This window comes from Aspergillus brasiliensis (genome assembly GCF_001889945.1).
Source record: "Aspergillus brasiliensis CBS 101740 unplaced genomic scaffold ASPBRscaffold_6, whole genome shotgun sequence".
Lineage (NCBI taxonomy): Eukaryota > Fungi > Ascomycota > Eurotiomycetes > Eurotiales > Aspergillaceae > Aspergillus > Aspergillus brasiliensis.
Window position 1 is genome coordinate 1,650,380 of NW_027137447.1, and position 23,611 is coordinate 1,673,990.

The 23,611-nt window shown below is 50.7% G+C and overlaps 7 protein-coding genes across 7 annotated transcripts; 1 reads left to right on the top strand and 6 right to left on the bottom strand.

Annotated features, from left to right (window-relative positions):
• Positions 1–14: 14 nt before the first annotated feature.
• Positions 15–3,660, bottom strand: ASPBRDRAFT_30457 (a-pheromone processing metallopeptidase Ste23; the record flags this gene model as incomplete). The annotated part of the gene is made up of 2 exons (XM_067622782.1): positions 15–3,098; positions 3,175–3,660. 2 exons carry the CDS (start codon positions 3,658–3,660, stop codon positions 15–17), a joined length of 3,570 nt encoding a protein of 1,189 aa, XP_067479361.1.
• A 1,125-nt stretch (positions 3,661–4,785) lies between these two features.
• ASPBRDRAFT_196230 (putative BYS1 domain protein) lies at positions 4,786–5,253 on the bottom strand (the record flags this gene model as incomplete). The annotated part of the gene is made up of 1 exon (XM_067620964.1): positions 4,786–5,253. The coding sequence occupies one exon, from the start codon at positions 5,251–5,253 to the stop codon at positions 4,786–4,788; it is 468 nt and encodes a 155-aa protein (XP_067479362.1).
• A 1,315-nt stretch (positions 5,254–6,568) lies between these two features.
• On the bottom strand, positions 6,569–9,699 carry hdaA (histone deacetylase hdaA; the record flags this gene model as incomplete). The annotated part of the gene is made up of 15 exons (XM_067620965.1): positions 6,569–6,844; positions 6,910–7,016; positions 7,066–7,145; positions 7,201–7,286; positions 7,341–7,433; positions 7,479–7,542; positions 7,596–7,643; positions 7,688–7,799; positions 7,851–8,061; positions 8,111–8,238; positions 8,288–8,400; positions 8,445–8,583; positions 8,644–8,657; positions 8,711–8,999; positions 9,048–9,699. 15 exons carry the CDS (start codon positions 9,697–9,699, stop codon positions 6,569–6,571), a joined length of 2,412 nt encoding a protein of 803 aa, XP_067479363.1.
• A 1,119-nt stretch (positions 9,700–10,818) lies between these two features.
• gpdA (glyceraldehyde 3-phosphate dehydrogenase GpdA) lies at positions 10,819–12,241 on the bottom strand (the record flags this gene model as incomplete). The annotated part of the gene is made up of 7 exons (XM_067620966.1): positions 10,819–10,847; positions 10,907–11,077; positions 11,136–11,820; positions 11,896–11,959; positions 12,041–12,054; positions 12,114–12,149; positions 12,230–12,241. 7 exons carry the CDS (start codon positions 12,239–12,241, stop codon positions 10,819–10,821), a joined length of 1,011 nt encoding a protein of 336 aa, XP_067479364.1.
• Positions 12,242–14,303: 2,062 nt separating this feature from the next.
• Positions 14,304–15,348, bottom strand: ASPBRDRAFT_43515 (PHO88 family protein). The gene is made up of 3 exons (XM_067625010.1): positions 15,209–15,348; positions 14,943–15,103; positions 14,304–14,886 (listed from the first exon to the last, which is right to left on the bottom strand). The coding sequence occupies exons 1-3, from the start codon at positions 15,223–15,225 to the stop codon at positions 14,501–14,503; spliced, it is 564 nt and encodes a 187-aa protein (XP_067479365.1). The 5' UTR covers positions 15,226–15,348; the 3' UTR covers positions 14,304–14,500.
• Positions 15,349–16,193: 845 nt separating this feature from the next.
• htz1 (histone H2AZ) lies at positions 16,194–17,046 on the top strand (the record flags this gene model as incomplete). The annotated part of the gene is made up of 3 exons (XM_067620967.1): positions 16,194–16,292; positions 16,646–16,715; positions 16,799–17,046. The coding sequence occupies 3 exons, from the start codon at positions 16,194–16,196 to the stop codon at positions 17,044–17,046; spliced, it is 417 nt and encodes a 138-aa protein (XP_067479366.1).
• A 2,336-nt stretch (positions 17,047–19,382) lies between these two features.
• On the bottom strand, positions 19,383–21,350 carry ASPBRDRAFT_196235 (putative R3H domain protein; the record flags this gene model as incomplete). Its single annotated transcript, XM_067620968.1, has 3 exons — positions 19,383–20,317; positions 20,396–20,939; positions 21,009–21,350. 3 exons carry the CDS (start codon positions 21,348–21,350, stop codon positions 19,383–19,385), a joined length of 1,821 nt encoding a protein of 606 aa, XP_067479367.1.
• Positions 21,351–23,611: the final 2,261 nt, after the last annotated feature.

Consider the following 23,611-nt stretch of genomic DNA (forward strand, 5'->3'; position numbering starts at 1 on the left):
AATCAATCAGAGGTTTAAAGCTTGGCGTCGAAGTCCTCGAATTCGCTAAGATCGGTCACCGGGCTGGGTCCAGCACTGACGGCCAGACGAGCCTTGAACTCGGGAACATTGTTGATGTAGGTAGAGTGTTGAATGTCACCGTTCGTGCCATTCGGCTGGACAGCTGTTCCATCACTCTTCTTAGGTTCGATGCCCGCCTGCTTCAATTGCAGGCCCAGGTTGCTCTCGACCTGCTCAATGACGGGCTTCGTCTGCTGTTCGGAGAGGCTCATGCCAGTTTCGAGGAACGCCTTGAGAGTGGCCAGGATCTGAGCCTCGTCGCCGCTCGACACATCGACATTTGCAAAAGCGGCACTCAAACGTTCCGTGTCCACTGCGAAGCCAGATGCCTCCAGCTGCTTGCCGAAGAACGAAACCAACTGCGCCTTCTGCTCCTCGGGCTTGGTGGCATGCGTATGGGCACCGGCCTGGGCCTTGAGGTGAATCGCCAGCTTAGCCCGGGTTGCGGACGTGGGGTCGACGAACTGCTGGTAGAACTGGATGAGATCGGCCTTGGTCAATGTCCTGACGTTCGCAGCATCGCTTTCGTTTTGCACGAAATCGAAGTATTCCGAGCCGATGTGGGACCAGAACCGACTGGTTTCAGAGCCCAAGTTCTTAAGCTTCTCCAGCCGCTTGTTCACAACACTGCGCTTGTGGCTCTCGAAATCTTGCTCCGACATCTTCTCCAGACTCTTCCCGAAACCGGTCAAGAAAGAGTCGATGCGGGACTCGAGATAAGGAGCATTGCGCTCACTCTGGATGATCACACGGTAGCCCATGGTCGTCGCAGAGTAGCGGGCGCCACTCCAGACAACGTAGCCAAGCTGCTCCTTGCTCCGCAGTTGGTCAAAGGCAGGTTCGTCCGTCATCTGAGCGAACAGCAGGAGCTTGGCCCGCAGAGCGTTGTCGTCAATCTTTCCAATGAACAAGTAGTATTCAATGCAGTGGTTGACGTTGGCGGGATCCTTCAGGGTACGTTCGTAGATGTAGTTGGCGCCCGGGGGAAGGATCATGTTGCGTCTGACATGCCACTGGGACTCGGGCAGAGTACGGCTCTGAAGAGTCGACTCCACTAGGTCAGTCATACGCAGCGCATCCTCCTTGTACAAGTTACCGTGAGCCAAGACTTCGATGTGGTTCTGGCGGAGAATTTGAGGGAAGAAGCATGAAACGTCCTCTGCCTCGATGTGTTCCAACTCAGCGGCATACTGCTCGTTGAGCCACGTTCTTTCAGCAGTCAAGTAGCGCGTGAAGTCGCCAACCTGGTAGAATGGTTGCTGATACTCGGCGTTCTTGTATCCTCGAGTAAGACGCTCTTTGATGATGTCAAAACGATCCTGTTTGACGACCAAGTCCCGCATACTCGTAAGCACCTTTTCAAGGAGAACCGACATCTTATCGTTGTATCCGCCAACGGTGACATCAAGGCCGAAGATGCTGGCAGACAACGAATAGTCGAGACCCGCAAGCTCAGCGTCGTAGGAGTACTCGTTCAGAGCGTCACGAACCAGCTCGCAATAGAACTTGGCCTTGACCAGGTTTGCCGGTGTAGCCCATACCAAGGGGTTCCTCAGGGTGACATGAACAGTCGCCTTGGGAACCCAGAAACGGTCGTCCTTCTTGTACCACAATCGGACGTGGTCATCGTGACGGATCAGCTTGGGGGTCTTGGCTGGCTCAGACACCTCCTTCTTCTCGACCGAAAGCCTGGTAGGAACGAACTCGTTCTTGTGGGGAATGTGAAGCTCGGGCAGTCTACTCTCGGGAGTGGTCTCCACAGCCTTGCGGATGTTGTCCATAAAGTCCTCCGGGATGTCCTCAATCTTATATTCCGTTCCATACCATTTCTCACGGCAGTTCCAATCGCCGGGGTAATCCTGGGCGACAATGACCATTCTGAAGTTGTCGGGACGCAGGTATGACAGCGCCTTCTTGACCAGCTCTGGTTCGAACTTCCGCAAAAGGCTGCCGCTGAGAAGCCATTCTCTGGGGTAGGGCTTCTGCATCACGCTGCTAAGGCGACTAGTGAAGCGACTGGCTGGGGACTTCTGCTTAAACCGGAACTCGACCTCAGCCAGGTTCTTCATTTCATCGAAGATCCACTGCTGGGGCTCCCGCTCCTTGATCATGCCGATATATTCAAAAACCACCTTGGTGACCTCGCGGTATTGTTTCAAACCCTCGGGGGTCAGCCGAATCGAGATGGTGAAGAAGGCGGAGCCCGGGCAGACAGGCATCACGCCTGCGGACAAGCCGTTTGCCCAGCCCTTCGCTTTGACGTAGGATAGGATGCTGCCTGGACCTTCATGACCGATCAGGTGGCTCAGATAGCGGCTCGGCTGGGATTCGAACATCGACTCTTCGTCCATGAACGGAAAGTAAAAGTCGAGCGAGCGCATATCCATGACCGGTTTGGCGAAAATCTGTTTGCCCAAATGCTCTGGTAGACAAGGCTGAGCGTGGTCCCAGCGGTTCTGGGGAAGATCTTGGTTCTTCACGTGTGCGAACAAGTCGCCCACCCACTGCTCCATTTCATCCAGCGAGTCACGTCCCAGCACCACCAGTTTCATGATGTTGGACGAATAGTGCGCCTGGTAGAATTTGATGAACTCTTTGCGGACCTCCAGCCCCCGCTTTTGCGGCTCCTCTTTCAGAGTCTGCAGGTTCCCGGTCGAGAAGTGGTGGTACGGATGAGCAGGGTTGGACAAAGTCTTGTTCAATTGCATCAGCCGCCACAGGTCGCTCTGCAGGTTCTTCTTATTTTCCGAATCTACTGCCTGCAGCTCGCGGTCCAAGGTCGACTCAAGGAAAAGGGGCTCCACGAAGAACTGCGCAAAACGATCCAGAGCACCGTACAATGGAGAGGTGGGGAATTGCGGCTTTTCGGGAGTGTCTGTACTGTTCGACGTTCCATTGGCGCCGTTAGGTGTGTCGTCAGTCGAGGCCGGGGTAGCAGAGACTTCGAAAAAATAGTTTGTCTCGGTGGCCGCGGTATAGGCGTTGGAGGAACCGGAGTGGGATGCTAGGTACTGGTTGTAGGCATTCTCCTTGGGATACTACACTGGGTTAGCAACTGGCCGCATAACCCAAGGGACAGGGGGTCTAGTGTTTCAAAAAGGGCCAACCACCTACCTTCTTAGTTCCCATGAACAGCAGATGTTCTACCGCATGCGCCATGCCCGGCATGTCGTCTGCGTCTGAGAAGTTGCCGACATTGACATTGACGGCCGCACTGGCCTTGTCCGTGTCCGGATCATGTACGAGAAGAGCCTCGAGTTTGTTCGGCAGGCGAATGACACGATAGGAGCGATCATCGAGCTCCGGCTTCTGCAACTGCTCGGCGATGCGCTCGATGGATCCCATGGTTGCGGTACTGGAGAGAAAGCGAGCACGAGAGGGGAGAGAAAGCGAGACAAGGGCGTGAGATGAGCGCAGGGCAGGAGATGAGGAGGAGCAGCGCTCGTGAGGCGGGGAGAAGCGTGGCGAGGGGTAGATGAAAGGAGGGGCAATCGCCGCGGAGGCGCCTGACTTCGAGAAAGCGCGAAAAGCTGGGGAGCGAAGATATAAAGGCACTCGAGAGTTCCACAAGCGGCGTGTTGCAGGGGACCTTGGAGGCATCCAGAGAAAGGAGGGATCGGTTGGCGGGAAGCACCGCTCGGGGCGCAGGCGGTGTTTGGAAGATGCCGGCGTCGAAGTGAAAGGGGGTTAGGGAGGTCCCGTATTTAGAATCAGACAGTCTTAATAGCAGAGCAAATGGGGTTAGCCAAACGCCACGTAAGAGGTGAAGGGGAAGCGAGGCAATTACCGGGTCAATGGTCGAAGTATATCCTGTGGGCACGAAGCAAGAAGAGTGACTTGTCGGTGGCCATCGGCGGGAGGCGATGCACGATGGATGCTTTGTATCATAGGCGGTGAAGGGCTACGATAAGGCGGTCAACCGTGGGGATCTACATTATTAGTCCTACTGTCTGATTATCATTGAATTGGTTCACTTTGTAGTATAGTTACTCTTGAGTCAATCTCTATTTATGGTTGATATTCTTTGTTGAGCTTCACTACCAATTGGCCTTTCACTTGGGTGTTCTACTCTGCTAGTAAGTAGTAGTTTGCACTTCTATATATACCTCGGCAACTCCACAGTTGACATCTTCACTGCTGGTATTCAGTGCAGAATTCAATTATCGGTCCACTTCTGAATCACTAAGCCAGTAGTAAGAGTTCATGCTTCTAGGAATAGAAGTATCTGCTAAGTAGATCTCCCCTTGATGGTCTACCCAATGGGATCTCGTCTCCATTCACTGTGGAGTCTATATAGCTGATTAATTACAACGAGCGGCTTTAGTGAGCACACCTGTTACTACAACCAGATGATGCAGCAACTGCAAACACATTCACAATTGACGTTAGGATACAGCATTAGTGAATTAACCATAATCCCTTGATATATCGTCATTTGCTCCATGATTGGCTCATGCAGACAATGCCGCAGAAACAAAGCAAGGCTTCACCGAGACTAAGTACTAAACTGTATATTCACTGGTCCAGATTTCAAAACATATACTAGTTAGTATATATAAGGACATACACATCATTGTCCAATGCAATAAGCCATATTTTACTACTAGTATCTTCATGACCATGACATACACCTGCCCTATTAGCCAACAATATCAACATCCCAACTAACATCCTCCACCAGACAAAACCATACCCATTCACCACACAACCAACCTTGATAATTGTCTAACAACTATCCGCACAAACCGTCAAAACCTCATCCGCATCAGCCTGACAACTCCTCACAACCGTCCCAGCGGGGGGTACACCCCCAGCCCAACAAATACTCCCACAGCTAGCATCACTCGATACCAGACTAACAACACTACCCGAGAACGGGTCACCATAAACATCCGACAGATCATAGAAGACAGTATTCGAGCCCGTGTCCAGCGTATAGGCGTAATCCGTCTGCGCAGCACCGCTGTACAGACCATCCGCCGAAGTGGTAATCTTCAGGGCGACGCCACCAGACGAGGAATCGTAGTGGAAGGTCTCGCTGTAGCTGGATCCGGAGTCGATGGTTTGCATGGCGCTGACGGAGCCGCCGACGGACCAGAGGTAGATTGGCGAGGTGCAGTTGTTTTGCACGATGGCGGAGCCGATGGCGGTGGTTAGGGGGAGGAGGGGGAGGAGGAGGGAGAGAGTTTTCATGTTTGGGATATGCATTATGATTGATGATTGATGGTTGTAGTAGATTGTAGAATGTAGATGAATTGTTTGTACTGAATGGATGAGAGTGACTTGATGAAGGGAGTTGAGGTGCTTTATATACCTATCCATCCATATATCCATCCTTTTAATCTTCAAGGAAAGAAACAGCTACATCATCCCACCCATCCAAGGGCAAAAACATAGGCATAGGTCATAATGTCTCACATCTCCTCTTCCAACTCCCATCGCCAAGTACATTAGCAGCACATTAGTTAGTAGTGTAGTACCATCCCAAAATAACATCCACCTTCAACTCCAACCCCAATTATTCGAACCGAAGCGAACAATCCTGTATGAATCAACTGACCTCGACTAAAACCCCACCAATCGTGATCATCTCACCACATCTAAGGCGTCCCGTCAAATATAAATCAGCAAGCAATCAATCAAGCTTATCAGACAATGTAGGTACTAAACAAGTAAGAGAGTTCGGTTCCGTCCGATCCGTACAGACAGCCAAAAATAGGAAGCCTTGTTGTGCGGCTATTACCCCGCGGGGTGCGTGCGTGAGACATCCGAGATGAGTTGAGTTACACTGGATGATGTTAAGATAGATAGATGCTTACGGTTACTTCTACTGGTTACTATACGCTTCTCACATTCCAGGTTGCACAAGTAAGCAAGTAAGCAAGTAAGCACATAACTAGTAATAGTATGATGTCGGACATAAGCTACGGTCATGAGATTCGGCTGTAGGAGTCATGGAGTCATGGATGAAACTATTTATGTATGTCTCAGGTCGGTTGCGGAGGTTCGGATGATCGGATGGGATTTGCTTGGCGGAAGAATCATTGACTGTATGTCAGGTTGCCCGTTGCTCGTATTGCGGTGTGTTCTTGGTTATTGGTTAGTGGGTGTGAAATCATTGTACTATGGAGTTGAGACAGTTCAATATATTGTTGGAGGCCTTGTATTATGTTTGTTGTTGTATGAGGGGTTTGTAGATGGTCTTGATAGAGATGTCCACTTTGTCCACTTTTGTAGTGCTATGCGGACCTGCACTACATTGGATAAGCTGAGGGGACAATTCTATTCACCCAGGAAAGTAACAACTTTAGTCATAGGGGCTACCATATGATTAAGATCGAATAGGATCAAACATTGACAGCGACATGCCTTTGTATGCTCAATCAGTACCCTGCATCTCTCTACTAGGTACAAATGCAGAGGATCATCCTAGACAACAACCGAACTTCCCACCTATGCATAGATCCAACAGAAACAAGATTACAACTCGCACATCCACATACTCCGTTCAGCCCGGCACCGAACGGGCCTCTGCCTGGTTCTCCGTCGGGGACCGGCTCTTTGACTTGGGTTTCTTCTTCTTCTCATCTTCGGTCTCTTCGCTATCTTGCACGTCCGCGCGCTCGGAGATCCATTGGTATACCTCTTCCTTGTGATGCATGAGCATCTCACTCAAGCTAGCTTTGGGCGATTGGACGAGCTGGCCGTAGCGCTTGGATGGCTTGCGCCGTGTCTCGTTATTGGTCCAGACACCGTGCGTGTGGGAGACAAATACAAGGGAGTTCTAGTGGTGCGTGAGTATGATTGTATTTCAAGGCATGAAATGCATGAAAGGGTTGATCAGCTTACATCTTTGTACCACCGCGATAGCCAGACCTGGGTGTGGGAGGCTATGGCGCGAACCGGGTTCTCGGCAACAAAAGAAACAACGCTATTCACTCGTTTATACAATGTCTCTGTTCCCACGTCAGCTGCTGTCTTGGAATTCGAGACATGATGACTTACCTCGATTGATCAGTAGGTTGGCTACTCCATAGAAAGCATTGCCGACGCCCATGAAGAAGATCTCTGTGGCCTCGCTTGGTCTGCATTCGTCAGTTCCCGGATGACTCTTGATACTCTCAAGGTGGTATCACTGACTCGATATAATTATCCCACAGATAGCCGGCCAATTCCTCGGTAGCTGTAGGTCGATTCTCATCTTCTTCCTCATATTTCCCGGATGACTGCATGGATCAGGATCAGTACTTATTCAACAGCTGATATAGTCACCGACTTACGGGATCAATTGTCACATGCTTGGGGATATTGACATCAATGACTGCATACCCCTTGCTAACGGTCCACCCAATGTATTCCTTCAAGACATCAGCCTAACAGTGTCAGTACATGTGCAATATTATGGCGCAGAAACATACCAGCCAGCAGTTATGGGCCTCTAACTTGTTAGTGACCGGATGGGGCAAGCCCATGATCTCAGGCCTGCTTATGTTAACAACAAGCTTGACTATGTCGCCTTATCGGCATCGACTTACGGATCATGGAATATAACCACAAGTGGCACGGCTTGGTGATAATTGGGACTGCATGGGGTTAGCAAAGCCAAAGTTATTGCAGTTCTACTTACCTTGCTAGAACCTGATTCTCGAATGACCGAGAGATGGCGGTGCGATATATGAAGAGAGATGTGAGCTTGTAGTTGTCGTAGAGTTGTTTCGACTGGTAAGCGCGTATGACATCTGCAGACATTAGCATGTTAGCATTGCCGGGTGGAGAGAGCGGAAACCTACCATGAAGCCTATCGGTGAAGAGCCCATCTTGGGGAGGCCCCTTAGGGTACATGCAATGCCAATAGTGAGACTGGATCATCATCACACGCCGTACAGTCGTGGTGGCCAGCGCTGACGGTGAGGTGGTGTGAAGTCGGTCCGGCGGGTCTCCCATCAGTGTCTTTGTGACAGCAAGTGCTGACTTGGAGATAGACCTGAAGTTATAACCGCCCTATTACTTGGTTAACCTACACTCATCAACAACTACCGTGTATGCATACTTCGAGACAAACGGCAACCTTGCCATTGGCAAGCGTCATGAGCATGTGTGTCATGTGGGCGTAGCATGTAGGTGTAACGAAACATCCTCCAAGCTCATCGCCTGCAGCCGCATCAAATCCAGAGGCAACTGACACATGTTAGAGATGAACAGGTCCGCTAATTGAAGTTTTCCCTACCGATGACGAGGTCCGGGTTGAACTCATGAGCGATTGGCATGACCACTTGTTGAAATGCATACATATAGTCACCATCTCCCATTCCCTGGCTCGGCCAAGGTATATTCACGTTCCTAAAATTGTCAGAGAAACCTTGAGCGGGGGCTACAAAGCATACCGTCCAACACCCGGGCCTTCACCACAGTGATCCCAGTCACCCTCTTCTCCTCCGGGATAGAACTTTCCATCCTGATAGACATGGAGTGAGATATATAGGATATTTGGATCATCATAGAAAGCCTTCTGAATGCCATTCCCTAGAAAAGAAAAAGTGAGCCAGATGCTTCCCTCCCATGCTTATCAGGAAGCCTAATTACCGTGATGGACGTCCCTAATCGGTCAGTATCTCCGCAGATCAAGTCCAGGGGGCAGGGCTAAGCATACCAGTCGAGGATCAGAATCTTTCTGCAGCTGTCACCTAGTCGGTTTTGGCAAACACGCGCCGCTACAGAGACATTATTGAACAGACAAAATCCCATGGTTTTATCATGCTCTGCGTGATGCCCCGGAGGCCGGATGACTGCAATGGCATTCTTCACCTTCCGGGTTGCGACAGCCAAGCATGTCTCAATCGCGCCTCCGACTGACAGAATCGAAGATGCAAACGTCAGTTTATTAAAGTATATCGAGTCACGTGTGTGTTCCAATGCAATCAGCTCATCATCAGACATGTCTGTTCACTGTTAGAAGATAACTTGGAAGGCAATGGACAGAGTTCTACCTTTGGTGCTTTCTACGAATGCAAAATGATCAGGCGTATGAATAAGCGAAATTTCGGCTTCAGTGGCATTGCGAGCGTTAATGCGCTTCAGCGGTCGTGAGACAAGCGGACGGCACGATTCAGGATCATCGACTAGACCTGCTCGACACAGTTCTTTGTAAATATAGTAGATGCGTCTTGGGTCCTCTGGATGAACGTCCGCCGTTGGCCGCACTTCACAGTGATAACGCATCTGAACGTCATAGCATAATCCAGAAGGGAGTGAGGCGATGGGAAGCCCAGTGCGGGCTACAGTGTCCTCATCAGTCCAGTCAGAGTTGTCCTCAACAAGGCTATCTTGCTTGTCAAAGTCTTCAGTAGTCACGTCGCCAGAGTCTGACTTGGGCAGGCTTTTCGGTGGCGATACTCCCTGATCTCCATCTCCTGCTGATGCTGTGTTCTCCGGCCTCGGGTCTCCCGAGTGTACAGACAACGGCAGCTTCATGGTGGGACCCAGCAGTGGTGGTGCAATGGAAGGATCCGAGTTACCATTGAGCTGGCCAACACCTTGGCTACTGTGCCCATTGCCTGGCCATTGATGTGAGGAAATCGAGGTGGGGTTGTGGGAGCCTGCCTCTCCCATGACAGTGTCTTCGTCCTCATCCATTGCCATAGAGACAAGATGTGAGAGGGCGCGTAAATTCTTCCTGACCTGATAATCTAGCAGCGCGCAAACGTCATGGTCAAATGCGCAGATTAGGGTCAGATAATGTTTAACAGACGGTAAAGTCAACAGACGGTGGAGTTGCCCCAAAGAAACACCCGGAAATATGACGAATGCAGATGACCCAAGGAACAGGTGAGAGACAAGTGAGAGATAAGAGATTAGAATAAAAGGGCCGGTGTTGGAGCCTTGCGAACCAGCACACAAGCAGAACCCGAGGTCGCTGTATGGAGAGTTGCGAGAGCACAAATTAAGGGAACTAGTAGATAGTACTAGGTCCGAAGCTCAGAGGCTCAGCCGCGACAACGACCAATGCAAGGAGAACCAGGCCGTATCAGAAGAAAGTGAGAAAAGTCGCAAAATACAACTTCAGGCCGAGTCTAAAAGGCCACGGGTGGCTGTTGGTACGGTAGTCACCGCAACGCGCACACCAGCAGAGGAGATCTGGTCCAGGAGTCTTGGATCAATGTAGCTCTAAAATCCGTGGTCTAGCTGCCCTCCACGTGACTTGGATGGCCGCGGACACTCCTCGGTCCACCCAAAAGTACCAAGTGAACTTTAAAAGTGGGAATATTGAGCTTGAGTTTGCTTCTTAAGAGTGTGATATGGATTCCGCCGCGACTTGGAAGTGCTTTGGGCAAGAAGTCAATGTTATCGTGCTTCTGGCACCTGTAAAGAGCGCCGAGAAAATCCCGCGGCTCGCCGAAGTCGATTAAGCAAACGCATTCCATTCACTGCAGAGCTTAGTCACCACCACTGCAGCATTGCAACTGGGGCCGACGTTTTCAACCAGTGCATGCTTTAAAACTACATTTGCCAATGCTACCCGGTTTGTACGGAGTTAGTATTCAGTCGTGGAGATCTTACGCACTGACCAAAACTATAAATTTGAACGTGAAATATGAACATTGTATCATTTCATTAAATTGTACGTCATCATGAGCTTTTACGCTAGAAGTGAAGACCTTCTCAAGCTTCCCCACCAGCTGGGTTCCACGAGAGTCGTCTGCGCTAGGCAATCAGTCTCACTCACAGCACACTTCTGAATTCAGTTTGCCGTCCTGATTCCTACTGGGCATCAACCTTGGCGATGTAGGCTAGAAGAGAGGTTAGTAAGGCGTCACCAATTTTTGAAGTGGGTGGAAAGGGTCCTTACCAATGAGGTCGACAACACGGCGGGAGTAACCCCACTCGTTGTCGTACCAGGAGACCAGCTTGACGAAGTTGGAGTTAAGGGCGATACCGGCCTTGGCATCGAAGATGGAGGAGTGGTCGTCACCGTTCAGGTCGGAGGAGACGATGTCGTCCTCAGTGTAGCCGAGGATACCTGTGCAGAGAGAGATTAGCTTTTAAGCTAGAGTGTCACTTGTTTTGTGCAAACTCACCCTTGAGCTCGCCCTCGGAGGCGTCCTTAAGGGCCTTCTTGATCTCGTCGTAGGTGGTGGCCTTCTCGAGGCGGCAGGTCAAGTCGACAACGGAGACGTTGGAGGTGGGCACACGCATGGCCATACCAGTGAGCTTGCCGTTAAGGGCAGGGATGACCTTGCCGACAGCCTTGGCAGCACCGGTGGAGGAGGGGATGATGTTCTGGGCCGCAGTACGGCCACCACGCCAGTCCTTGTTGGAGGGAGCGTCGACGACCTTCTGGGTAGCGGTGTAGGAGTGGACGGTGGTCATGAGACCCTCAACGATGCCGAACTTGTCGTTGATGACCTTGGCGAGGGGAGCAAGGCAGTTGGTGGTGCAAGAGGCGTTGGAGAGGACGTCGACATCCTTGGTGTAGGAGGTGTTGTTGACACCCATGACGAACATGGGGGCATCAGCGGAAGGAGCAGAGATGATGACCTTCTTGGCACCACCCTTCAAGTGAGCGGCGGCCTTGTCCTTCGTGGTGAAGACACCGGTGGACTCGACGACGTACTCAGCGCCGGTGGTGGACCAGGGGATGGCAGCGGGGTCACGCTCAGCGAAGAAGCGGATCTTCTTGCCGTTGACAATCAGACCCTCCTCGTAGGTCTCGATGGTGCCCTTGAACTGGCCGTGGGTGCTGTCGTACTTGAGCATGTAGGCCTATAGCAGATTCACTTCGTTAGCCACTTTGCGTCTGGTTGATCTGCAGCAGATGATGCATGAGGCAGAACGTACAGCATAGTGGGTCTCAATGAAGGGGTCGTTGACAGCAACGACGTCAACCTCGCCGTGGTTGATGCTATACAAAACGGGTCAGTATAAGTTTCTCGCAAGGTCGATTCGGCTCGATGGGCCTATGATGGCGAAGCACGGCACTCACGCGTTACGGAAGACCTGTATACTCAGATTAGTCTTTGCTTCCCGAAAGTAGCAACAAGGGAAGAGCAACTTACGATACGTCCGATACGACCGAAGCCGTTGATACCGACCTAAATAGCATTGATGTAAGTATACGAGATCATCATCAGGCTGGTAGATCGCTGAACCACGCCTGGTATCGCTGGCGTACCTTGGGAGCCATTGTTTAGATGTGTCTATTTTGGCGGGGTAATAGGTTAGTCAAGCTTCGTGACGGAATGAGAGGGAGGGTGAAGCTAAGAGAGAGGGAGAGGGAGAGAGGGAGATGATGAGGAAGACTCACTTGAGGATGAATTGGATGGATGAAGAGAGAGATGGGATGATGAGGAAGAGAGAGAAAGTAAAAAGAGAGGAAAGGAAAAGTTCAGCAGCGGCGGGGGAGGGGAAGTAGAAAAAGGGTGGAACTCTGGACTGACGCAACGACCAGGTCAGGCCTTCTGCTGGGTCCCTCCGCTCCTGGAGGAGGCACAGCTGCCGCGCCCAGTCGAATGCGCACACCGGGGAGACAGACGGGGCAAAAGCTACCTCGAGCTCTGCCACGGCATGAAGATGGGTCAATTGTCAGCTGGGATTCTGGGAATCCCGGCTTGCGCCGCTCCCCAGTTCCCCAGCAGCCCTTTCCGGTTTCATACACCGGGCAAAGCAGGAGACTCACGATATTTGGATCTCCTGCTCCCCCTCGGCAGCTGCCGTACGAGCCAATGAGCGTGCTCCCCCTCCATCACGCCGGGTACTCACTTACTTCCTTCCTCCCATCTCGAGAATGTTTTGCCAGTGCTTCGGGTTCAATTGCTACTGTCTACCTAGGTTATACGGAACTCCAGCTCGGGACGATGGGTCTATCCCCCGGGTTTTTGTTACGATCCTACCCGTAGACTGCCGCGGAGACGAGGAACCGGGTGGATGAGATGATGTAATGGAAGTCGTTGTAGTAGTAGTAGTAACTATCAGCCCATTGCGGCCAGTCTGTCCAGTCACTCCAGAAAGTACTACGCAGTATACTACAGCTACTATTAGTTGCTATTAGCTACCAAGTCTTTCACCACCCAAAAAGAGGGGCAGTGCCGGCCTTGCCGCTTTCGGCCCGTGATCCCGGTGCTGGAATAATATTAATCCCGTGCCCCTCCTTTTTGGAGTCGCGTGGCTGGACCCCAAAAGGCGGTACCGTCTGCCTTTTTTCCCCAATTCTTATTATGGATTATTGATGCATTCTGCTGTCTGGGCCCCTCTTTGGGTCTCTCCCGTCACCCAAATCAATTCACCGGAGTCCTCACCGGACATCACGCGCTCGGTCATAGTTTTTGTTTTTATTTTTTTTTTCTTCTTTCTGGAGCGGGATCGGTGGGATGATGGCTCCAACGGTTCATCTCATTCGGCCGGGCGCGCGTCTAATTGCTTGAAAGCCACGGCTCCATTGGGGGGCGATGAGGGGGGCACAAAGCATGCAATATGCATATTATTGCTGAGGGTACCCATGTTCATGATGCTCTGGCCTCTACGGAGTTAGACACGGCACCAGACAGACGAATCCGATATGTCAAATGCATGATAACGGATGCATGTGGCTTAGAATTGGGAATTAACTGGCTGGAACCTTCCCAATTTCTTTTTGGTACAATAGCATCGCTGGTACCGTAGCATAACTCGTGCACCAAACTTTGTCACTACTAGTACATACGAAGAGTAGTATGTTGCCACGCCACAACGGAGTGCTCGGGTTTATTCAATTAGCGACAACATGACTTGGAGTGTAGCACAATCCAAACGGCTGTGGTTTGACTCGAGTTTCATGATTATGCTTGCATGTTAATGTCCAGGGGTCTCGGAGACCGGAAGATGGTTCTAGTACTTTCTACTACGCGTCGATAGTGCTGCAAAGTGGCCCCATCCAACCTCCAGCTTTACATGGGGTAAATGCAACAGGTTACTTCCAGCAACTGACACGGTGTGGCCACAGCCCGTATTGCTTAGAAATGTCCTCATTGTCTTCACCGGCCACCGATGTTGGGCTGTCAGGAGACACAAGCCGGAGACTACAAGGCATCGGCAGGTACAGAGTACTTCGCCACTCCGCATCCTTTCAGCTCGTACCAGGTTTGGAAGCTTTTATCAGCAGGGAGTCCTAATTATCTACGTATTCGCCTCCTTTGAGTCATGCTGCCGTGTGGGTGATTATAGAACACGACGTCACCACGGATGTGGTTCTATTATATTAATAATAAGAGGTCATTGCGAACGATATCGACAACATTCATAGTCATAAAGGTCTCCCCCTTCACAGAAGCCAAGAAGCTACTGTGAAGCCAGAAATACGCAAATCCAAGGCGAATTTGCGCTCACTCCATTGAAACCACATCTATAAATACACAGGAGGCAAGGCCTAGGAAATCATCCTCGCGCTCCATCCCCAGGTTCTATCACCTTACTCCTCCTTGACACCGCCCCTCCAGTTCTTCTCGGCGTTCTCAACGGAGGCCTTGTCGCTCTTGATCTGGCCCTGGTTCATGAAGCTGTTGCTGGCCTTGAAGGGACGCTGGAGGTCACCGGTCGCAGGCTTGCCGAAGACGTGGATCTTGACCAGGTTCGACTCGATGGCACCCTTGAGGGGGATGATGGACTGGATCAGGAGGGGGTTGGTGTATTTGAAGTAGAGATGCATCACACCCATCATACCCACACCCATCAGCTGGCTCCTCATCAGCTGGCGCAGCTGTTGCTTGTCGTACTCCATATTGGTAGTGGTGACCGGACGGGGCTCCTCGCTGCTGCCCATAGGAGCAGGCTCCACGTATTTCAGGGTAGTCAGATCTGGTAACGAAAAATTAGAAGATCGTAGCTTGATCGAGGCATGATAGAAAGCATACCATTCTTTTTGTTGATCTTGGTCTGGGTGTACAGGTAGAGTCCCAGGATGAGAACGTTGGACAGGATGTACATGCCACGGACCAGCATCAGGACATCAGGGTCTTCGAAGGGAACCTTCTTCGCCAGCTGCATCATCACCACGATGATGGCCAGGTTTGTACTGCATAACAGACGACTGATTAGTGATTATTCCTCGAGTAGCCGCACAACATAGCAAACCATGGTAATTCATGTCGCGTGTAGTAATAACGCAGAATCCACTTACACTTGAGGAGACACCATCTTGCCGGTAGTACTGAGACCAGGAATACTTGAAAAGTGAGGAGCAGCACACGATGAGGTGAAACTGGGGAGAGACGGGGAAGGCGTGCGCAAGGACAGAAACTTCCTCGATCTGCGGAACTGGAGCCCCGGGGAAGTCGGACAGCTGTCCTGATAGTGAGGGTCACGTGGTTGGCCTTTACCTCCCTCGGCTTAGTCGTATCAGTGTAAGGCGCGAGGGAAGATAGCGCCGATAAGCAGGATAAGCAGGGTTTATTACCTGAATCGGCAGCTTACAGCCTATTGCAGCCTCAGGCATAAAGCCCCCGGACAAGGCAAAAGGCACAGATCACCTGGTTGCTTAGATAATGCGCTGAGCAACTATCATGGTCTGCACACTCTCCTGCCAACCTCTGCTATATCGCTACGAACGTGTGCAAACCTCCCACGTTACGTTTTGGAGGCCTTTCCATCCTGTGTCCATGGATTAGGCCTATTGGTTCAAGTATACTGATGCAAATATTCCTGCTTACAAGTGTGGTGTGTCTGGCGTTTGGGGATTCGACTACTGGATGACTCTACCCAGCCATGGCGTGGACGCTCAGCCCCAGTCCCATGCACCTGATAAAGCTGGTTCAACAGTGCTTCGGCTGAAATGTTTCTTGGGATTATGACGGGAGATGAAGATTCGAAGCACGTACATCGCTGCCTTTGCAACGGCTACCAACGACGACCTCGCCCGTTATGACATCTCCGTGGTTGGAAGCTGAGCAGGTTTCCTAAATGGGACTAGCGCCACTCTACGGTCGACGCCCGTCTTTAGCGACCAGGATGGCTCTGACATTTCTGACTCCTTCATCCATCAACAACGCGCGTGCCTCTACTGCATCGGATCGCACCAACATCCACCATCACGCTCTACCACTTCTAATCCTCGACTGACGCGACATTCTCGCCCCTGCGGCCCCAACTGTCGACGCTTTTGCAAAATGCCTGGTGGAAAGGGAAAGTCTATCGGTGGAAAGGCCGGCTCCAAGGACTCTGCGGGGAAGAGCCAGAAGTCCCACAGCGCAAAGGCTGGTCTGCAGGTCCGTATTCGTCTTTTTTCTCTCCTGGCAGACATATGACGTTCGACCCATCCCATGCTGTCTGGCGACGACATGCCGCTGAAGCCGTTATGGCCTGGGGATTCGCTTTTTGCCTTCTTTACCCCTAGCGATCGCCTTTACGTTCACACAAGCACGCGTACTTCTCTTTCTTTTAAAGAATGCCTCTTTTGGAGCTACACGGCCCCAGCTTGTGACAGTTCAGGCGACGCGGTGGGGAAGGTGGCGGTCACGATCCCTCCCGTGTCCATCTTCACATCAAAGCTTCACTTCGCACTATTCGCGCCTGCCTACTAATATCAATCTCATTCACTGACATTATCCTTCGATCACAGTTCCCCTGCGGCCGTGTTAAGCGCTTTTTGAAGAATAACACCCAGAACAAGATGCGCGTTGGCGCCAAAGGTACGACCCGTTCATTTAAGCCTACAGAAGGCGCATCTTCCCTTGTCTTCCATTTCAGCCATGCTGACAAATCCCGTTCGCAGCCGCCGTGTATGTCACCGCTGTTCTCGAATATCTGACTGCCGAAGTTCTCGAACTGGCTGGAAACGCTGCCAAGGATCTCAAAGTCAAGCGTATCACTCCGCGTCATCTGCAGCTCGCCATCCGTGGAGACGAGGAGTTGGATACCCTGATCCGCGCCACTATTGCCTTCGGAGGTGTTCTGCCGCGCATCAACCGCGCGCTCTTGCTGAAGGTGGAGCAAAAGAAGAAGAACAAGACTGAGGCTTAAATGATGGTGGATACCCGACGAACTCCGGCGTTTGGTGATTGATGATCGTTAAAGGGAAAAAGCTAGGAACGGGATCTTTACTGTGATCATGATGCTACCTCCACCTCTCCGCAAAATCACACCGACCAGGGAGGGGGTAAAGGAAATCTGGTCACGTCCTTCTGACGAACAAAAAAAGCCCACCTTTATTCTCGTGACGCTGTGAAGCTCGAGATGATTATGTTCCAAGCTCTTCCTTGCTTCCCCCCATCTTTCATTTTATTATTAGTATTTATCTCCCCTGACAGCTTGATGTCTTTTTGTGTTCCGTGTTTCATGTCAAATTTTCCAAGGGCGCTGTAATGGGAAAAAGGGGATATGTTTCGGTAGTGGGAAAGTTATTATTATTCATTTCCATGATTTTTTTTTCTTTTTCTTCGTTTTTACCCCTTTATGTTTCTGTACTCTGGTCTTTTACTAATATCAACGGGTCTGTACGAGTCTCTACTTTCTTATTCCCTTTTTTTTTTTTTTATCTATTCTATTCGCCCTTCCCCTATTGTTCTCTATCTGGCCCATTCATTCATGTCCTAATGATATGTGAGTGAATGAATGGGTGGGGTTTATACCAGTCGTACTGTTACATGTTGTATGGTGTGAGTACGTAGTTAGTAGATTTTACTTAACCTAATTGTGTAAAATAAATGCTAGTATGATCATTAAGTATGTACGTCCGTACATATATATATCCGAGCTTGATTGATATCACAACTATCTATCACTTGACTTTATTAGTGCTTTAGTAGCTAGCTAGCACTAGGTACTACTACGTTGCCGTAGTTCCAATGCAATCTACAATACATACCACTAACATATATTGAAATAACTGAACTACTACTTACTAACTAGCATTATAACTATTACTGGCAATTACTAGTTAGTAGTTATCTTAAGCAGTAGTACTAGTTTTAGTTACTGGTACGTGAAACTAAACCGAAATGATGCAATTGAGCAACTGAATGACGTCTCTATAACCTAGTATATATATACTATACTACAGTCTAACTTGAGTCCCGAAGCGACCATGATCATGACGGAGGTTGGTAAACAAACAACTGAAAAAGGTGATAAACTGATCAATCAAAGCAGGGTAAAAGAGAGAATGTTTGAAAGGGGAGAGAGAGAGCCAACATATAAATACAGAAAACAACAGTAGCTAGTATGGGTGGGTGGCAGAGTAGATAAGGGAAGGAGGAAAGGGATGAATGAGCCCACCTAACCAGGGAAATATAATCCGGAGCCAGACCGCCATCGGGAATGGGGATAAATCACGAGACGTCATCATTGTCGGACATATTGCAAAGTTGTCATTTGTCCACACCACAGACTTAGATAGTTGCCCGGGCATTCTCATCCCTAGGAAATACCCACAAGCATCAAACTCTTCTCCCCCTTTCATGAAGCTGCAAGAATGCAAATATCCGCCCATTCGATTCGCCACCGTATCTCCCCTAACGCACGCCATGCAAGTCATCACATATTGAATTACACCTGCAGGTCAGGGAATAAAAATCCGTAAGGAACATGAATGGACTCGTCCTCGGCGACAACCACATTGCATACGTGTGTGGCATGCCGACAACGCGATCCGTCATTTCTTCCACTCCACTATCACCAGTGGTTCCAGAAAACACGATTAGAGGAGAGTGAGAGTACAAAGCTCAGTGGACACGTCTGACAGAGAAATAAAAACATTAAATGATGCAAATTGCCCCATATACAAAGTGACAGAACAAATAGATAGAAGGAGATAAGTAAAGGTTAAATGCAAATGCTGGTGAGTCATATCTCTCGCCGTGGGCACACAAAGATATCCCGGATCCCGTTTTGCTGTCGTCCTTCGTAGCCTTCCAGGTGTTGATGATTGGGTTTTATATTGCTTTCCGCCGACACAATTTGTAGAAGGTAAAAAGTAAAAGAGGAAAAGAAAAAAAAAAAAAGATATAGGTTAAAAAAAATGTTCCTGCATGCAAGGCGCCCGCGTCTCAAAAAGTCCACAGCTTTCTTTTTGGGGAGGTGTTTATTTTCCGCGAAACAAGAGAGAAAAGCATATAAAAAAAGGTTGCGTTCAAACAGCGTGCCTGCTGGGCTGCCCCAAAATAACGTCTAAACTTGGCTAGATCAGAGAAATATTCTTTTGGTTCTCTCGGTTGAGTGTCATCTCGTCATCCCTCATCGAATCGTAAGCCAATAATCGCAGAACAGGATCAGGCCTCGTGATATAAGAGTCGTATGCATCTTGCGGCAAAGCAATCTAACAAGTTTCGTCGTCTTCGTCTTCCCATCAAAAAAGTTGTTTACTCCACAATAATCTCTACACCAGAGCTGGTGCGTAACTCGTCGCTTCCGCGCGATTGGTGTCCGTTCTGGCGTCGAAAACCTGGACCTTTCTCGGGCATCGGGCCTCTCGGCTGCCTAATGGGCATGCGCTCCTGTGACTGACCGTCAAATCCAACTCCGATGGATCGGTTACTACCGATGGGACCAGCGCTAGAGGGCTGACTTTCTGGCTGCTCCCAAGAGAACATACCCCGCAATCTCCTCGGGCTCGCATTCGGCCCACCAATTCCAGTGCCCAGAGAGAGGCTACTGAGGCTGTTCACCAACAGACTGTCGTCACGCTGCATACCGAGGGAGGAGCCGGAGGGCGCGGACGTAAGCGTCGGGGTGTTGGAAGTGGCGCTCGTGGCACCATCGTAGTGTTGCAGGCGCGCACCGTTAGACTGCAATGCGGCAGGGAAGCTGGCAGAAGACGGGACGGGCGACGGAGTGTATGAGCGGAGGTCCGCAAACGACTTGGCGGCTCGAAGATTCTGCGTGTTGCCAAAGTTGCCGGGGGAGTCCAAGACTCCCAGGAAGCCAGAAGAAGGCTGACCGCGCAAAGTGTTAAAATGAGTGGGTCCGTCGTTGCGAGACTCACTGAAATCAATGGTTGCGGCGCGGTTCAGTCCACGACGAGCCGTCTCCGCTGGCTGGACAGCGGCAGGGATGGACGACAGGGGTGGGCTGACATTGGTGCCAGGAGCGACCTTGAAGACATGCACCTGCCGTTGCTCGCCCGATCCCCGAGACGCATGGCCTAGGCCCATGTTGTGAGCAAGTGTATGAACGGTGCGGCGCTGGACAGGAGACAGGTTGGGCGGGAACACGAGGGTGTCACGCGCCGTATCTTCCTTGAACAGAAGAAGCTGGGAGTAGTACGAGAGCGTGGTGCTATCGTTGAGGTCGACCTCTGTAGATACGTCGCACGGGTTAGCGAAATGCGGAAAAGAAAGAAAAAAATACAGCACAAGGATGTCAAGCCACCTACCCAACTTTTGGCCACGCTGGGAGACGGGGGACGGGGAAGTGGCGGGAAGATGCGAGGTGAGAGACGACATGGAACTCTGAGTCTGGAGTTGCGAGGTCGCCATGGGGCGATGCTGCTCTTCCAGCTGACCACGACGCTCGCGCTTCTCACGTTCAATCCGCTCCCGCTCCTGCAGCGGCAGCATTTTCTTGTATTCCACCCGCAATTTCCGACCTTGAAGCTCGAAGTGATTGAGGACCTCAATGACGGTTGCCGTCTCCTCCGCGGAGGTGAAGTTGGCGAAAGCCAACCCCCGAAAGACGCCGTTATCGAAGTGGTAGTTGAAGGCGTAGGGCAGCGGCAAGTTGAGCTCAGTCATGAGCTGCACCAGCTGCTCCTTCTTCACCGCAAAGGGAATGTTCTTGATGACAATAGCGGTGGGAATCAACTCATCATCCGCCTCCGAGGGACCAGAGGTTTCCGGGCGCATCGCGCTGTTTTGGAGGGGACCGGGACCGAGGTTGGAGAAGGGACTCGGGATGCCAGGCTGCTGATCAAGCCATGTCTACTCGTTTTGTTAGTCACGCCAGTTCCCATCCGACTTTTTCCTTCATCCATTCCATTGAATACATACCGTTGGCAAGCCCGCCCTGCCAGTGCGCGAAGTGGTCTTGAGGCTGGTCGAAGCCGACCGGATGCCACCAAGGGCTTGCGCATTGGCAAAGCCATTCGGATTCCAGGTCTGGGAACCCGCGAGATCGTAGGCGTAGGAGTTATTGTGCAGCGACGAGTTCAGGCGCTCCAGCCGACCGGAGTCGTAACGAGCCATGTCGTCATACAGGTTAACGGGCATAGGGCCGTACGCGTCAAACTGACGAGAGGGTTGACGGTGCAGCGGCTGCTGGTGGCGTTGGGAGCCAGGCGAGCGCGCCGCGGAGTTATCGTGGTACATGTCCTGGGCTTGTTGATAGCTCATGGCGGCGACAAAATTGTTGAATCCCTAGAAGCAATGAAACCGAGGAATGTGGGCACTTGAGATCCACCACACAACGAAACCCGTTCAATGAGATCGCAACTGTTGTGACTGGCGGAACTACTCAAACATAGGAGCGACCGGACAGGCGCTGGAAGACTAGCGGAGAGGAAGGAACTTGAACCACGCTTGGTCGAGGAGTTTGGTTTGGATCGTGCGAAACTCCCACGAGTCGAGGGAATCGTAGCAAAAAAAAAAAAAAAGACAGGGTCAACTTCCGAGGGGGACAGGGAGTGACCGATCGTTGGTGACTGCGGAGAGGAAAAGCGCGGTGGAAGCGACAAAAACCGAAGAAAAAAACAAGCAAAATCGCTCACAGCTGCTGAAATGATTCTCTCGTGACTATCGGGTCATCAATGGCCGTCGTATCCTTTAGCATGAAACTGTTAGGCACTATTTTCTTTTGCTCTTTTCTTTTTCTTCTTTGATTTGTCTTTTGCTTCTTGAAACCCCTAGGGGCATCGATAGAAGGCAGGGTAGGGAGAACTCGGAAAAAAGAAAATAAGGTGCGGGAAAAATTGAAGAACAGAGGAAGAAGAGGAAAATCAACGGGAGCTTTAACACGGGGAAGGAGGAGATAAGGAAAAATAGAAAAAGGGAAAAAAGGAAAAGGAAAACGAGCTGCCACTACCTGGGATGGATAAGCAGTGCCCAAGGCTCTTTTCACGGCCGAACAGAGAGGAAGAGAGGAAGGATGGGAGGAGTGAGGGGGAAGGAGGAAAACGAGGAACGAGCAAGTAGCAGAAACACCAGAGGAATCTCACGCTTTGGTTGTTGTTGCTGCTGCTGCTTGGTGCTGCTGGGGGGAAAGGAAGAAGAGGGAAAGGGAACGGCACGGCCGCCAAAACGGCACGCAGAAAGAAAAGCCGGCAACACCGCGACCGCTTAGTCGGGTCCGGTCTGGTCTGGTCTTTTTTTCTGCTCTTCCGCCAATCCACCACCCCAAGGAAGGGAGACAGGAAAAGGAAAAGAAAACTAAAAAGGTTTGATGGGGATGGCTGAACGCACTCTGCTGCACTGCACTGGATAGATCGTGCGGGAAATGTGATGGAGAGAAAGCAACGAGAAAGAGCGGTTTGCCCCAAGTCAGGAACACCCGGACTGACTGCCTCCCTAATTCCAACAATAGATGAAACTGTCAGAGGTTGTGGTTGGAGATGGTAGGGGGACAATAGCCAGGAATGTTAAATAAGGGCCACCCTACCCGAAATGGAGGTCGAATGGGGGGGAAGAGGATGGATGATCAACACAAAATAGTCAAGATTGTATGGAGTCGACTGGCACGACTCTTGAAGGGAGGGGGGAAAGAGAAACGAAACCACAGAAACCAAACACACACGAAGGAGAGAGCGAGAGAGACAGAAAGACAACCAAGGTGAGAGCGAATGGGATGAAGGGATTCCCGTAATCCAGAGAGTCAGATGGGGGAACGGGACGGCGGACGGGGAAGATCGAAGGTATCCAGTGGGATGCCCTTCGCTAGTGGCTCTTACTTTTTTTTTTTCTTTCTTTCCTTTCCCTTTTTTCCCTTCTTCGTTTCTGGTGTTGCTGTAGCTTTTCTTATTTTCCTTCAATATTTTGTGCTGCTATTTTACCCTTTTCCTGGTTCTGCCTTCGTTGCTTTTTTTTGGTGGTGGGAGAACCTTGATCCTGATATCACCGGATAATGAAGTCACTGGGAAGACGGCCGTCGCTGATCGGAGATGCCTGCTCTTCGGTTGCCCACCTTTACTCCTCTTGAGCTGTCTATGCCCGTTGCGCGTGTTGTCTGCACAGCTCGTTAAGTGGCGGGAGGCAAAAAAAGAGAGAAGAGAAAAAGGGAAAAAGGCGAGTCCGGGTAGCGTTGGGAAGTGGAAGAAGTGGGAACAAATTCGCAGATGGAGAATCTGAGGCTTTGCCCAAAAGGGGAGTGTGATCCTGATTGGTCCAAACACCCAGGCAGGTCGAATGAGTCCAACAGGAACAGGATCCGATGGAGGAACAGGGCGAACAATAGGAATGGAGTATGCAGATGCAAGAAACAAGAATAAATAATAAACAAAAAAGAAAAGAAAAAGATAACCAAAGAAGTGGAAATAATAAAAAAAGAGGGAAGAACAAAAGCAATGCTAACTATTTGTCCAACCAAAAAAGCAGGAAGGTGGATCACCAGATGAATGGGAGAGATCAATGGGGGTTAGTTGAATAGTTAGCAAGAAGCTGGA